The sequence below is a fragment of the Chrysochloris asiatica genome, unplaced genomic scaffold (genome assembly GCF_000296735.1).
Source record: "Chrysochloris asiatica unplaced genomic scaffold, ChrAsi1.0 scaffold00123, whole genome shotgun sequence".
In the NCBI taxonomy this organism is placed as follows: domain Eukaryota; kingdom Metazoa; phylum Chordata; class Mammalia; order Afrosoricida; family Chrysochloridae; genus Chrysochloris; species Chrysochloris asiatica.
In genome coordinates this window covers 9291319-9307419 of record NW_006408641.1, presented here as the reverse complement: position 1 = coordinate 9307419, position 16101 = coordinate 9291319, and the positions used below count along the sequence as shown (strand labels likewise).

General features: G+C 44.7%; 1 protein-coding gene across 1 annotated transcript in view; it reads right to left on the bottom strand.

Moving 5' to 3' along the window:
* LOC102817793 (zinc finger protein GLI2-like) overlaps positions 1-16101 on the bottom strand; it is a 220784-nt gene that overhangs the window by 65906 nt on the left and 138777 nt on the right. Inside the window, 1 exon segment of the mRNA XM_006868735.1 lies at positions 21-126. Coding sequence (XP_006868797.1) covers positions 21-126 — 106 coding nt within the window.

Genomic DNA, 16101 nt, shown 5'->3' with positions numbered 1-16101 from the left:
GGGACAGAAGCAGGACTTACCCGTGCACGCTGTGGACAGACTGCGGCTCATAGTGATACCGTCCCTCCTGATGTCGAATGTCCATCGGTAAGGGAGCATGGTACGCAGGCAGGAGGTGCTGTGGCACTGCGGGGGGAGACAGAGATAGGACTTCAGAAACGTGTCCCCTTGCTCAGATCAAGTTCCAAAGGGCTGTAATGTTTGGGGAATTTCAGAGCCGGAGCAGCCCAGGACAGAGCTTCGAGGTACCAGCACAATCACACAACCACAGAGGGGATAAATAAAAAAATCCAAGTCGTCCCAAGAAACCCTACATCTTCCACATAAAATCCTCAACTGCGCTCTTGACAAACACAAACAGCGTAGCACTCTTTGAACTCCTGGAGATTATAGGTAGGGTGGGGAGACCACACTCGCATGCAAAGCCCAGATGACAGAATTAACAGGCTGTGACCTCATCCGCCTGGTGACCAGCCGAGTCTCCGCTGTGAGGGAAATCACCAGCACCAGATCACAGCATCTGGAGGCGGCTGAAAACATTTACCCAGAACCACCAGTGAAGGCATCACAGGCTCCGGCAGCTGCAGCCCGCTCCGAGAAGCCCAAGTCAGACCAGGCTGCCTGCCCCATCTTGTCAAACCTCTATAGAACTGTGAATTCTCCAGTTCTTATTAGTTACTGACCTCAAGTGCACTGGAGGTACCCATGATGACAAGCAAGCACGTGACTGACTGTTTCCAGAGTTGAGCCAGCCTACTATCTGCACTTGGCCTGCCCTCGACAAATCATCATGATAATTGTAGGATACTCTTTGCTTACTGAAAAAACATCCCTGGGTACCCTAGAGGCAAACATAATTATAGGCTTTAGGAGAACAAGGCTCTTTAAAAAATAGACTGAGAAGAGGGTTTAGAAGTGGAGCTTTCTCAGTCAACTCTCAGTCCGGCTACCAGCCACAGGCCAGTGGGAATCAGTGTTTAGTCTGAACTTCTGAATATTTGAAAGGCAGATGGTTTGCTTGACATACAAATAGGTCAGCTGATTTCCCAGTCTACTGTAATGAAAACATAATAAGAACACTGTTTCTACAAACATTAGGGTTTCCCTCTCCCCTTCCACATCTGAAATCAGTTGGCCATAGGTGACTGGGTTTAATTCTGAGTCCATTGCTGTTGTGCTGTGAAGTGTGAGACCTCCTACTTTGTTCTTTTTCTTCACTATTGCTTTGCCTTTTCATGGCTTCTTTCCTTTCCGTACGAAGTTGGTTATTAGTGTTTCCATTGCAATAAAGAATGTTGTTGGGATTTGTAACAGGATTGCATTGCACCTGTAGATCACATTAGATATAATTAACATTTTCACTCTATTCAGTCTTCAACTCCATGAGCATGGGATGTCTTATTTCTGTAGGTTCTTTGGAGTGTTTGGTGCCGTCAAGTTGGTTCCTCTGCACTACAGAACAGAACAAATGGTTCTACTGCATCCTCACAACTGTTACATTAGAGCCCATTGTTGCTGCCACTATGTCAATTCAGTTCACTGGGGAGGGGTGTCTTCCTCTTTTACCCTGACCCTCAAGTTTACCAAGAGGATGCTTTTCTCCAGGTCCCTCCTGAAACCATGTAAAAAGTATGAGAGATGAAGTCTTGGTATCCTGGCTTCTAAGGAGCATTCTGGCTGCATTTGATCCAACATAGCTTTGTTTGTTCTTCTGGCAATCCATGATACTATTAATATTCTGCTTCACCACCATAATTCAAATGCTTTGATTCTTCTCTGTTTTTTCTTATTCGTTGTTCAACTTTCACATTTGTTGAGAAGATAAAGTCAAGTATTATCATGAAATGTGCAAAGACCGGGAGTTAGAAAACCAAAAGGGAAGAATATGCGGAGTATTTCTCAGGATAAAAGAACTGAAGAAAAAAATCCAAGCCTCGACTTGCAATATTGAAGAATTCTATGGGCAAAATATTGAATGATGCAGAAAGCATTAAAAAAAATAATAAAAAATGGGAGAAATACACAGAGTCATTGTACCAAAAAGAAATAATTGATACTCAACCATTTTAAGATATAGCATATGATCGAGAACCAACAGTACCAAAGGAAGAAGTCTGAACTGCACTGAAGGCATTGGTGAAAAGAAAAAGGCTACAGGAATTGAAAGAATATAAGCTGAAATGTCTCTTGGAGTAGTGTTTTATAATTTTCATTGTGTAAGTCTTTTACAAGCTATTTTTATCCATTCAGGGGGGCTATTATAAATGGTATTATTTTCTTCATTTCTTTTTCAGATTAGTCTTTGTTAGTGTAGAACAGGAATGGGAACTCTTTCTTTTGCCAAGGGCAGAATATTTATAACACCATTTGTGCACCATACAAAATTATCATCTTAAAAATTAACCTGCTATATTGGACAAACATTTCATTAACTCACCCCTAATGTGATGGTTGGGACTGTGGTTGTCTTGGCAGGGCCAGACCAAATGATTCTATGGGCCTTATAGGGCTGGACATTCCCCACCTCTGGTGTGGTGGAACTCAATTGATTTTAACTTGTTATCTTGTACCTTGCATTGTTACGGAATTCTTCTGTTGGTCCCAGCAGTCTTCTGGTGGGATTTTGTACGTAAAGGACCATACTATCTGCAAACAGAGATAATTTTACTTCTTTCTTTCCCATCTGGAAACTTTGTATTTCTCTTTCCTGTTTTAGTGCTCTGGCTCCACTTTCCAGTATAATGTTGATTAAGTGTGGTGATGATGGGTATCTTTGTCCTCAAAGGAAGCTGTCAGCCTTTCTTTGTTGAGAGTGATGTTGGCTGTTGGTTTTGCATGTATACTCTTAATTATGTTGAGAAATTACCCTGCTATTCTATTTTGCTGAGAGTTTTTATCAGGAAAGAGTGTTAAATTTTTATTGAATGACCTTTCTGCATCATATGATATGGTCATATGGTTCTTTTTCTTTGTTTTATTTATGTGGTGGATTTCATTGATGAATTTTCGAATGTTGAACCACTTTGTAATCCTTGTCTGAATCCCATTTGATCACGTTGTATGATTTTTTTTTTTCCGGACACATTGCTGAAGTTTGTTGGCTAGAATCTGATTAAAAATGTCTGCATCTAAGTTCATAAGGAATGTTACTGTTGTTGTGTGCTGTCAAGTCGGTTCTGACCCATAGTGACCCTGTATAGGGTTTCCAAGGAGTGACTGATGAGATTGAACTGCTGACTTTGCAGTCCAGTGCATTAACTCACAGTGCCACAACCCACAGTGCCACACTGGGACTCCATAAGGGATACTGGTCTGTAATGGTTCTTTTTTTTTTTTTTAATGTTTGATTGTGAATTATATGATAGTTTACATGAGAGAACATCAGTTCCATATTCATTCCATCGTATATCATTACATTGCCATGGTGGCAATCCCCTCCATGCCCCTCGTCTTCCGACCAAAGGGCATATCCTAGAAACCCGTGCTCTACACATTCCCTTCCCCCCTCAGTCTTTGGCCCAGAGTTTCTCTCCCTCTCTGGATCCAAAGTCCCCAGCCGCTTCATCCCTCCTTGTCATCATCTCTGTCTCCATCTCAGGAATCCACAGTTCTCTGGTGGTCCCAGAGACCTCCGCTCCTAGACTGGAGAAATAATCGCTATCTTCCTTGCTACAAAATATCTAACCTTGCATTTCCAACACTCACAATCCGTCTTGATAACCATTATTCACTACAGTATCGCATGTTATCCATCTGCATTTCATTTCATCAGCTCCACCTAGACAAATTGCATAGTACTCACTGGTGATTCTGCCTTCCTCCATGCCCCCTAGCTCTAGGTTCCCTCTTGAAGGCTTGTAAGCCAGTTACTTCTTGCCTTTGTAGTCCCTCCCTCCCCATTTGGGTATCCAATGTCCAAGTTGCCCCACTATGTCTACTCTGTGTGTGGAGGGGGTGGGAATGTTTCTTGCTGTAAGGATTTATCGCCTCTTTTGTGTCACTGCATTCGTATGCATAGGTCAAGTTCATCAGCTTGGATCAGCTCAATCTTCTCCCCCCCCTCCATATTCAATTTGATTTTTATAATTCCACAATACTTGCACCTTCCATGGAGAGTAGGAAAAGAAAACAAAAATTTTAACCCTGATTAAATCGATTTGCCAAACCCCAAACCAAAAACCCATCGTCACCAAGTCAATTATAATGCACAGAGACTCTATGTTGTTATTGTTGTTGCTATGAAATGCCGTAGAGTTGGTTTTGACTCACAGCAGCCCTGTATAGGGTTTCCTGGGAGCAGCTGGTAGGTTTGAACCGCCAATCTTTCTGCTTATCCTATAGTGCCACACCAAGACTCCTAGTGCCCCAGTGTTGTTGTTACATGCCGTTGAGTTGGTTTCAACTCTTAACAATCCTGTGCAAGGTTTCTGAGGATTGGTTGGTGGGTTTGAAATGCTGACTTTGTGATTAGCAGTCCAGTGCTTACCCTCTAGCATTATACCAGAACTCCAGAGACCCTACATTGTTGTTGTTGTTGTTAAGTGCCATTGAGTTGGTTTCAATTCAGACCGACCCTGTATAGGGTTTCAAAGGAGCAACTTGATGGGTCTGAACCACCAATCTTGAGGTTAGCAGTCCAGTGCTTATCCAACAGCACCACAGACGAGTAAATTCCCCAAGCTGTAATCTTTACTGAAGCAAATAAGCTGCCACATCTGTCTCCCACAGAGATGTTGGTGGGTTCGAACCACCAAACTTTCAAGTACTAGTCAACTGTTTAGCTACTGTGCCACCAGAACTCCTCAGTTTGAATTGTCCAATCTCAGATTCAAAGAGGAAATGGCTGCAGACAGGACATCAGTTAACTTCTTCTGTCCCTCTAGAGCCCTGGAGCAGAAATCCCCTACAGTGATTGGTTATCTAGGGCTGCAGTAACAGAAGTATTCCAACATGATGGTTTTAACAAACAGACATGCATTCTCTTACAGTTTAGGAGACTAGAAATCAGAACCTAAAAGTTCAACTCTAGGTGAAGGCTTTTTCTCTCTTTGTTGGCTCTGGAGGAAGGTCCTTGACTCCGTTCAGACTTCACAGGCCCAGTGTTCCTTGGAGAGCTCCGAGTGTCTTGGTATCCATCTTCCCCTGGGCCTAGGAGGTTCTCAGTGCAGGGTGCGCTCTCTCCCAGATCTTCACTCTTGGTGGTAGGAGGGCCAACCTTCTCTGCTTGCTTCTTTCTTGTAAGAAATGAGGTGATGTAGGTCATATTCCATGGCAACTTCCCTTGCATAGGATCAGAGCTGTGATCTGAGTAAGGGTATTGAATCCCACCAAGATCCCCTTACAACTGATTGGCTGATCACACTGTTAGAAATAAATTCTGATGTTGCACAAAAGACACTTGGTGAGACTAAATTACCTTGGCAAAGCAAAATGTACTCCTGCAAGAGGAACAGGTCAGGGAGCATACCAACTGGGCAGTCCACTTGGGTTTTTAATCCCTGAAGCAAGTCTTAAGGCTGTATCTCACCCCATTGGCTAGGGCTTTGACCACACAATCTTTACCCTTACCCGGTTGGCTAGTTTAAAATTTTATGGCGTGCAGTCCCATTTCAGGAAATAGTAAAAAGTATAAGAGAGGTCATAAAGTCCCTACTCACTTCAGGAAATAGTAAAAGGAAAAGAAAGATCTTAAGTCTCTGCTGATTTGGGGAAGTAGTCAATGAAAAAGAGATCACAAGGTCTTTACTCACTTCAGGAAGTACTCAAAAAACAAAAAACAAAGAAAGAAAGAAAGAAAGGTCACCCAAATATAATAAACAGGATCATAATAAGTTTTGGAGAAAAGATATTCTTTTCCACAACATCAGATCAAATCACAGTCCCCCATGATGTGATTACATCATTACATAACTGTCAAACCATTGACAATTATGGCCAGCCAAGTTGACACATAGTTTGAATGACAAAATTCAATCCATGATACCACACTATCCCTCTATCCCTTCTTGGGGCTAGGAGTGCATGTTTTCTCAAGAGGTGACATTGGACTTGGGCAGCATTGATGGGGAGGACCAATGACTGCAGATCATGAGAGCAAACCTGCCTCTTACCAGCTGAATGACTGAGCAAATTCCATTGTTTCTCTGAACCTTCTTCTCATCTGGTAGTGAAGGGTAACTACCTTGTATGGTGGCTATGAAGAATGTCAACAATAATCAATGTTTATGGGAGCAATAATCAAGAAATCACATGGCATATACAGGTTATGTTCATGCATACATATATATGGACTCATGGTGTGGTACTGTAAGATCAGCACTGGGCCTCAAGGTAGGTTTGAATGGCAAGATTGAAGGTTCAAACTCACCAGTTGTTCTTTGGAAACTCTATACAGGGTTGCTATGAGTTGGAACTGACTCAATGGCACTTAACAATAACACCTTATCTGGTGGCTATGAAGAATGAAGTTGCCAACAATAATCAATGAAGCAACAATCAAGAACCCACGTGGCATAGATAGGCTATGTGCATGTATACACATATATGGACTCCTGATGTGGCGCTGTAGGATCAGCACTGGACTGCAAACCACAAGGTTGGTGGTTCGAACCCACCAGTTGTTTCTTGGAAGCTATGTACAGAGTCACTATAAGACGGAATTGACAACAACATCCATACACTCCAGCAGAAGTACCAGAGAGCACAAGGACAAACATAAAGAACGGAAGCTGCTCTCCAATCTCCAAGACACCTCCTACCCCAGCACAAAAAAACAAGAGCTGCCCGACAGTGATATATTACACGAGAACCTTCCACACATTGTTTTCATTGCGGGTTTTTTGTTTTGTTTTGTTTTTTTAAAGTTAAAAAAAAAAAAAAAATCCAAACTAAATCATGTCCTTCCGGCATAAGAAAAACAAAACCAAACCAAAAAAACCCAACATATGCCATTTCAAAGAAATGGCTCTTTTTAAGTTTCTAAGGAAGAAACTCTAAGATGGGAATTTTCAATAACTTGCCCCTACCCCCTCTGAAAACATGCACATTTGTTTTTGATCCGCCAGCTTGTGAAGCTGAGAATGTTGGGGTGGCGATTATTATAAAAGCCCAGAATGTTTCTGCACAGTGGTTTAAATAGCAAATCCCTCTGGGCTAGTGGGCTCCAGAGGCAGGGGCAATGCGTCTGTCGGCAGCGTCTGGACTAATGATCTCACTGTATGAGCTAGTTGAGACGGTATGAGCTAGGGACCTGACAAGGAAGTCTGCTCCCCTACAAGCTGTGTTCCAGTTAATGCCCCATTAAAAACAAATCTGGTGAATGGACAGGGCAGAGTGGGGAGGGGTCAGCAGTGGGGGCAGACAAAGAATTGGGGAAACTGGGTCATCAAAACATGACGGGCAGCGGCCTGAGGAATTCTGCCAGGATGAGGTCATGTGTTGATACACTGCAGAGGAGTTGCCCATGGGCAATGCTCTGAGAGCCAGTGGAAAATGCTGTATCATGGGCTGAGAGCCAGATGGGCAGGGGGAGAAGTACTCATCTCTCAGGAGAGGTGGCTATGTTAGGGACTCTCAAGTTCTCTGAGGAGCCTAGTCCCCAAACAGTAGTGAGGTCTCCAGTTATCCCAACATCCCAGTGTCGGGCAAACACTTAACACATCTGGCTGCTGACTGAAACATTGTAGATTCAAGTCCATTCAGAGGCACTTCAGTAGAAAGGCATATTGATCTACTTGTGAAAACCCAGCCATTGAAAACCCTATGGAGTATAGTTATACTCTGACACAAGTGAGATGGTCAGTATCTGGAAGCGAATTGATGGAAACTTGTTCTTTGCCCCAGAATATAGGGGAGAACTGCTTGAGGGTACATAGGCTGGTGTGGGCCTGCCTGCAATTAGGGGAGAAACAGAGTTTTGTGGGAGAGGGCCCTGCCTGGCTCTGGGAGAAAGGAGGTACAGATAGGCGGCTCAGGAAGGAGGCCCAGTTCTCTCATAGTATATAGCTGGGACTCACAGGATGGTAATGAAGTCACGGACCCCATCTTTCTTGGGCAGCAAGACCATCTCTAGGGTCATCATGTAATGGCCAAGGTTGTAACTGCACACAAGATTAAAAAGGGAGCCCTCTCTAGACCCAGAGAGGGAGAGGGGCTGTGTGCTGATGACCACGGGGCAGGCTTGCAGAGAGTACCCTTTGATTGGTTGATGATGCGGGGATTGTAACCATGGCAATGTAACAATATACAATAAGATAAATGTAAAGCTAATGTTCTCCCATGTAAACTATCACATAATTCACAATAAAACTGTTTTAAAAAAAAAAAGTAAGCCCTGAAGGCTGGGCCCCTTAGTGTGTGGGTCAGGGTCTGAGACAGAGAGAGGGTCTGTGTGTGTTTGTTGAGATGAGTCTCAATCCCGGAAGAGAACAGTCTTATTGTCTCCTAAATCATAGGTGCGCCAAGCTTCAGAAGTAAATCCATCTGATCGCTATAAAGAATACCTGTAGTATCTGCATACCACTGCAGGTGCCATCAAGTTGTTTGCTTAGTAGTATAGCGCTACGCACAACAGAACAGGACAGGGCCCAGCTCTGCACCACCTTCAAAATCCTTGCTGGTTCCACTCCTGTGTTGCAGCCACTGTGCGTTTTGGATGCCTTCCAATCAAGGGCTAATCTTTCAACGCCCTTGTGACCTGTGATGTTTATTTATACTGGTGAATTTTCAAGAGTAGATCATCAGGCTTTCCTTCTTTAATCTTATTGTCGAAGCTTTGGTGAAAACTCTCTACCATGGGTGGCGGTTACTGTTGTTAAATGCCATCAATTTGGATTCAACTCGGAGGAGCAGCTGATGGGTTTGAACTGCTAACCTTATGGTTTGAAGTCCGGTGCTGATCCTACAGCATCACACCAGGAGTTCCTACTGAAATACTGGTGGCATAGCTTCCAGCATCACAGCAACATGCAAGCCAACTCCAGGATGACAAGCTGACAGACATACAGTTACTGTTATTAAATGCTGTCGACTCAGTTCTGACTCATAGCAGCTCTGTATAGGGTTTCCGATGAGCAGCTGGTGGGTTTGAACCTTGTGGTTAGCAATCCAGTATTTATCCTATAACACTACACCAGGACATAATAAACGGTAGCTCCCTTCCCTGCTGCTGTAGACCTCAAAGCAGATGTGAATAAGGGCCCCATGGCTACGGTGATGAGGGTAAGGGATATTGAGATGTTTCAGAGAGAAACTCAAAACCAGTATCCACCCTTGTGGTACAGTGAAGTGTTTAATGTCTCGTCAAGCCACAGTCCTTGTAAACTCCCACCAAACGATGCAGTCCTGATGGGTCTGGGTAAAACAAGGTAGGAGAAGATACTGACAGGATGTTACAACTCACTTGTGAGTGATTGTTAACAGGGCTGATTGTAACTGTGAAAACTGGAAACTCTAATGAGCCATCACAGAAGCTGGAAAGAGGGGAATCTCACACTACCATCAAGAAGAGCTAGGAGCAGAGCAAGTCCTTGGACCCCGAGATTCCTGCACATTGAATCTCCTCAACCCAGGGACAGAAAGCTCTGACACTGTAGGAACGGCACAGAAGCAGCAGCAAAACCAAGAGTCAGAGCACAAGCGAGAGTGTGGTGGGCTTCCCAACCCCATGGCACAACTAAAGCTAAGTGACTGTCACCAGAAGGCTTGCTTGCAGATTGGGGTGTCCCCACATACTTAATTGGGAGAACTAGGTTTGTTGAGCCACAGAGCTAGAACTTTGGACTGAGGCTTATGTGTTTTGTGGGTATTTATCAGTGGGGTACCCTGTAGGTATTTATCAGCAGCCCTAAAAGAACTTTGTAATATTGCTGGAACAGGGGAGAGGCCTGCCTAGGGGCACAGTTAGGGAGTGGCTGTCCCGACTGGAAGAACTGGGCCCAGAATATTTCTGGCCCTGAATTGTACCATGGGAAGAATACTCTCAATATTTCTCAAGCTGAAAGAACTGAAAAAATTCGAGCCACAACTTGAACTATTGAAGAATTCTATAGGCAAAATATTGAATGATGCAGAAAGCATCAAGAGAAAATGGAGGGACTACACAGAGTCACTGTCCCAGAAAGAAATGGATAATGTTCAACCATCTGAAGAGAAAGCAAATGATCAAGAGCCAATGGTACTAAAGGAAGAAGTCCAACCTTCACTGAAAGCACTGGCAAAGTTTAAGACTCTGGGAATGGATGGAATACAAATTAAAATATTTCAACAAACTGATGTACCACTGGAGGCACTCACTCATCTATGAAATTTGGAAGAATGCTACCTGGCCAACTGATTGGAAACTAACTTATTTGTGACCATTCCAAGGAAAGGTGACCCAACGGAATACAGCAATCATCAGACAATATCATTAATATCAATGCAAGTAAAATTTTGCTCAAAATAATTTTAAAAATGGCTGAAGCAGTACATTGATAGGGAACTGCCAGAGGTTCAATTCAGATTCAGATTCAGATTCAGATTCAGATGTGGAATGAGGGTTATCATTGCTGATGTCAGATGGATTTTGGCTAAAAGTAGAGAACACAAGAAAGACCTTTACCTGTGCTTTACTGACTATGCAAAGTCTTTCGGCTGTACGGATCATGAACAACATTGGGGAGAATGAGTATTTTGGAATACTTAATTGTACTCATGAGGAACTGGCACATAGACCAATTGGCAATCATTCTAACAAAACAAGGGGACACTGAACGGTTTAAAATAAGGAAAGGTATAAGCTAGGGTTGTATTCTTTCACCACACTTATTCAATCTGCACACTGAGCAAATATTCTGACAAACTGGATTATATGAAGAACATGAAGGAAGACTCATTAACAATCTTTGATATAACCTTGCTTGCTGAAAATCAAGAGGGCTTAAAATACTTACTGATAAAGATTACAGACCACAGCCCTCAGTATGGGTTGCACCTCAATGTAAAGAAAACAAAAATCCTCATCACTGGGCCAATAAATAACATCATGATAAATGGAGAAAGAACTAAAGTTATTGAATAAAGAAGACCTTAGAAAAACCGATGCATTTGAGTTATGGTGTTGGAGAAGACTATTAAAACTACCATGGACTGCTAGAAAACAAATGTGTGTTAGAAGAAATACAGCCAGAATGCTCCTTAGAAGCCAGGATGGCTAGACTTTGTCTTATACTTCAGACATGTTAGCAGGGACCTGTCTCTGGAGAAGGACATCATGCTTAGTAAAATTGAGGGTCAGTGAAAAAGAGGAATACATTTAATGAGATGGATTGGCACAGTGCCAGCAGCAATTGGCTCAAGCATAACATTTATGAGAATGGTGCAGGACTGTTGTGTTGTGCCTAAGGTGGCTGTGAGTCTGAACTGACTCAGTGGCCCCTAACAGCAACAGCAACTTCCCTAGTAAATCCCGTAACTGTGAGTATGCAGCCTCAGGTCTGTGTGGCCACTGCAATGGATTTTCAAACCCAGCTGAGCAAAGAGTGCAGTGGGAGGGATGCTTGGTGTCCTTTTGGGCATCCCGTGGGCTCCTGATGTGGTGTTGTATGATAAACCCTGGACTTCAAACCATAACGTTGACAGTTCAAACCCAACAGCTGATTCTCGAAAACTCTATACAGGGTCACTATGAGTTGGAACCAACTCGACGGCACTAAGCAACAACAAAAATTGTGCATCCCAGGTCACTCAGCGGACCTGACTCACCGTGTTCCAGAGTGAGGACAGCCAGAGCTGACAAGGGTCATGGGAGAGGCTTTCTACCAATAGCAGGCACAGCCCCTGCTGACTTCCCACCCATTCCTATGTGACCAGTTCCCTGGAGGACAGCGACTCCATACTTCAGGGTTTCCCTGGGTGTCTCCGGCTGCCGCCAACGCAATACAAACAGCCAAAGGAATTGGTGAGGTCATTTGGTAGTTCAGACACCATGAGGATTTGACTAAAAGGTGTTTTTGTACAACCCTATCCTTTGGTGAGCTCTGATAGTGTAGTGGTTACAAATCGGGCTGCGAACCACAAGGTCAGCAATTCGAAACTACCAGCTGTTCTGCGGGAGAAAGATGAGGCTTTCTGGCCCTGTAAAGATTTACAACCTAGGAAACCCTGTACAGGGTCGCTATGAGTTGGAACCGACTCCACGGCACGTAACAACAACAACATCCTTTGGTAGCGTAGTGGTTATGAATCGGGCTGCTAACCTCAAGGTCAGCAGTTTCAAACTACCAGCCCATTCCCCGGGAGAAAGATGAAGTTTTCTGCTCCTGTAAAAATTTACAGTCTTGGAAACCCTGTGCAGGGTCACTATGAGTCGGAACCGACTCTACGATACTTAACAACAACAACAACATCCCCTTAATGGAGTCCTGGTATGGTGCTGTGGGATCATGCGCTGGACTGCAAGGTAGGTTTGAACTGCAAAGTTGGTGGTTCAAACTCACCAGCTGCTCCTTGGAAACCCTACCAGTGTCTCTGAGTCAGAACCAACTTGACAGCACTTCATAACAACATCTGCTTAGTAATGCTGTGGTTGACCTCTGAGGCAAGTCAGCAGGACAGGGTATGATCTGGTCCCAGAGTGGGAAAACCTCAGGGGTGGAAAGCTCCTCCCACATATAGGGGTCAGAGTTTCAGATGTTGGGATTCTGCTTAAGACCTACTTCCCTTAATCCAAATCCAGCATTCCTCTCCAGAAAGAATGTGGGGTCCACAGCCTGGGTAATTCCCTCTTGGAGCTCCAGGCTCTGCCAAACAAAGGAGAAGGAAGCGGGGCCTGGATTCCCATGCAAATGCTCAATACCCATGACTGCTCATCAAAAGGTACCTCCAAAGAAACGTCTGGTGACCTTCTGAAAAGCCAGCCATTGAAACCCCTATGGAGTACAGTTCTACTTTGACACACAAGGGTGGCCATGAGTTTGGATCAACTATTTGGTCATTTGACTCAGACAAATAAAAACACATTTACCCCTAAGTGGGACCAAATGACTCTCCGACCTCAACAGAGAGTGAGAGAGACTGCTATTCTCTGTCTCACCCTTAATGTGTAACTTGGTGAATTAACTCACTTACTCCTGCACAGAATAAGCATGTGAGCACTTCATATTGTTGTTGTTAGTGACCCCATGCATAACAGAATGAAACAGCGCCCGGTGCTACACCATCCCCACAATGTTGCTACGTTTGAGCCCACTGCTGCTGCCATTGTGCCAATCCATCTCACTAGGGGTCCTCCTCTCCCTCTTTGACCCTCCACTTTACCCAGCATGATGTCCTTCTCCAGGGACTGGTCCCTCCTGATAATATGTTTGAAGTAAGAGAGACAAAGTCTCACCATCCTGGCTTCCAAGGAGCATTCTGGCTGTATTTCCAACAGATTGGTTTGTTCTTTTGGCAGTCCGTGGTACTTTTAATATTCTCCTCCAACACCAAAACTCAAATGCATCAATTCTTCTATAGTCTTCCTTACTCACTGTCCAACTTATACGTGCATATGAGGCTACTGAAAATACCATGGCTTGGGTCAGGCACACTTTAGTCCTTGGACTGACATCTTTGTTCTTCAACACTTTAAAAGAGTTCTTGTTCAGCAGATTTGCCTGATGCAATACATCGTTTGATCTCTTGAATGCTGCTTCCTTAAGTGTTGAAGGAGTAAAATATTCAATGAACATTTTACAACAAGAAAAAATCGCCAGTTCTCATGCCTATACCTTCTACTCAGGCCCCAGTCACAGTGTCTGTGGTTGGAGAAGTCTATATAACGAAAGGAAACAGACAGCGCAGGGCATAGTGCTGACTGGACGATGCGTGGGCCCTGAGGTGTGGCTGACCATGAGCATCACCTGGTGAGCACCACCAGGAACATGGTCTTTGATGATGCTCATCGGACTGTGTTTTTTGCGGCTATGAGAACTGGAGATTCCAGAGCTGGGAGAAGCAGTTGTGCATCTTCCCTGGCTTAGAGCTCTCTTAGTCCACTCTGAATATGGACAACGTCCAAGGCTGACCTGTGAAGCACCTGCTCTCTCAGCAGGAACAAAGTCACTGGCTCAAACACCGGAGTGAGAGGTACTCAAAGTGTAGGCGAGTCAGGTTAGCACACCTTCCAAAACTTAAGCAAACTAATATTCACTCAGTGGACTCTACTCCTGGCCCCCCCATGGGTGTCCGCGTAGAAGAACTGTGTACTCCATCTGTCAAATCAGTGACTGATTTCCCTTAAGTGGTAGGATGTTTCTGGGTGACTTGAATGTCCAACCTTTCATTTAGCACTGAGTATGCTAACCACTGAGGCCACCCAGAGACTGCACACCTTGCAGGCAGCACACAGCCTGATTCTAAATCTGATTCCCAGCTATAACCACACGACAAGGAGCTATGGGAGGCCTCTCCTGATGCCAGAAACAGCCCCAACCAAACCCACTGCCATCAAGCCAATTCAGAATCAGAGCAACACTCCAGGACAAAGTAAAACTGCCTCTAAGGGTTTCCAAATGTGTGTGTCTTTATGAAAGCTGACAGTCACATCTTTTTCCTGAGGAGCAGCTGGTGGGTTTGAACCACATGGCTTTTGGTTAGCAGTCAAATGCTTTAACTACTGCCCCACCAGGGCTCCTCACTATCCCACAGGAAACACTTAATAAGAATAATGATATCCTGAGAGACCACTCCGCAGCATGCAATTAAAAAGCATTTCTGTCTCTGTGGGGGGAAAGGAAAGGGGACTGATTAAATTCAGGCAGGAAACTCCAACACCGCAACTGGCTGGTGTCGGGCAGACTGTGGCTCAGGCAGCTTACACTGCCATCATCGCTGGCCCCACATAGAGTTTGCAGGGCGAGGCCTCAGTGAGGCCTGCCAGCACATTCCACCCACTCAGAACTAAGGGCTGACTTTTCCAAGAAGGTGATGTTTGACAGCTGGACCCTCCAGACCAGCACAAGCCCCTCCAAACCAGGGCTGCAGTCTGAGATCAGTTGGGGGCAGGGTAGTGGAAGCTGCAGAGAGCAGCATACACTCCAGGGTGAGGGGTATGCATGAGCAAACACCTTGGCAATGTTGGACCCCGTCTCCCCCAGGAGCCTCTTCCCTCAGATGATGGTCATGAGAAATCAAGGGTAGACCCCAGGAAGTGGACTGTGACCTGCACCGGCATTGCAGCGGGCAGGGCTTAAGCTGGCTCTACCACCAACGGATCATGGGCTGATGTGCTAACCTTCTGTGGCTCAATTTCCTCATCTGTACAATGAGGGACATGTTAGGACCCACTAAGAGGAAGACTGAGGAGGAGATGCATTAACAATGAAAGGTCCTTCAAGCATTTGCCAGTCTTGCCATGGTCACCGACTTCTCTGTTAGACTCCTGCCTCATTATTAAGGGTGTGAGGGACCCTGGTAAGACCCCCACCATCAGCAAGGATGGGACAAGTTGCTTGCCTGCCAGGTTACATGAGTGGGGCCCCAGAATGTAAATCTTAGGGCCAAAAGGGAACTTTAGAGAACACTAAGACTAAATGAGTTTGAAAACTCTATCTTAGCCTCAGAATTGGTCTTTAAAAAAAAGAGAGCACAGAGCCCCAACATATGCTGATGATACCACAGGTCTGGGCCTCCCACAGGCCTCCATCCTGTGGACTTCAAGGGACCCCGATATCCTGTAGAACGTACTGAAGAAAGCACAACCCCAGACCCTCATTCTGGGGTGGAAACTGAGGCTCTGATGAGAGAGTGCCCTGGGAGTTGGCTTTGGCACCATGCCCACTGCCCACCTGGGTCAGAGGCAGGTGCCTAGCCAGACAGACACGGGTCTCTGGTGTGTACCATGATGCTGCGGAGGAGGCCTAAGTCTTGCTATCCTTGACAGACTAACAACCCATCTTCCTTATTTATGGAATTGCACATTTGCCTATTCACTAAAATGTACTTGCCATCTCAATACCCATATTCTTGGTGCTTTTGCTATCATGCAAGTTCCTGTTGAGGATGAACCAGGTGACATTTTATGTTCTTGTTTCATGCACACACTGCAAACAAGTGTCCTTTCTTCATGACCTATTTAGTGCC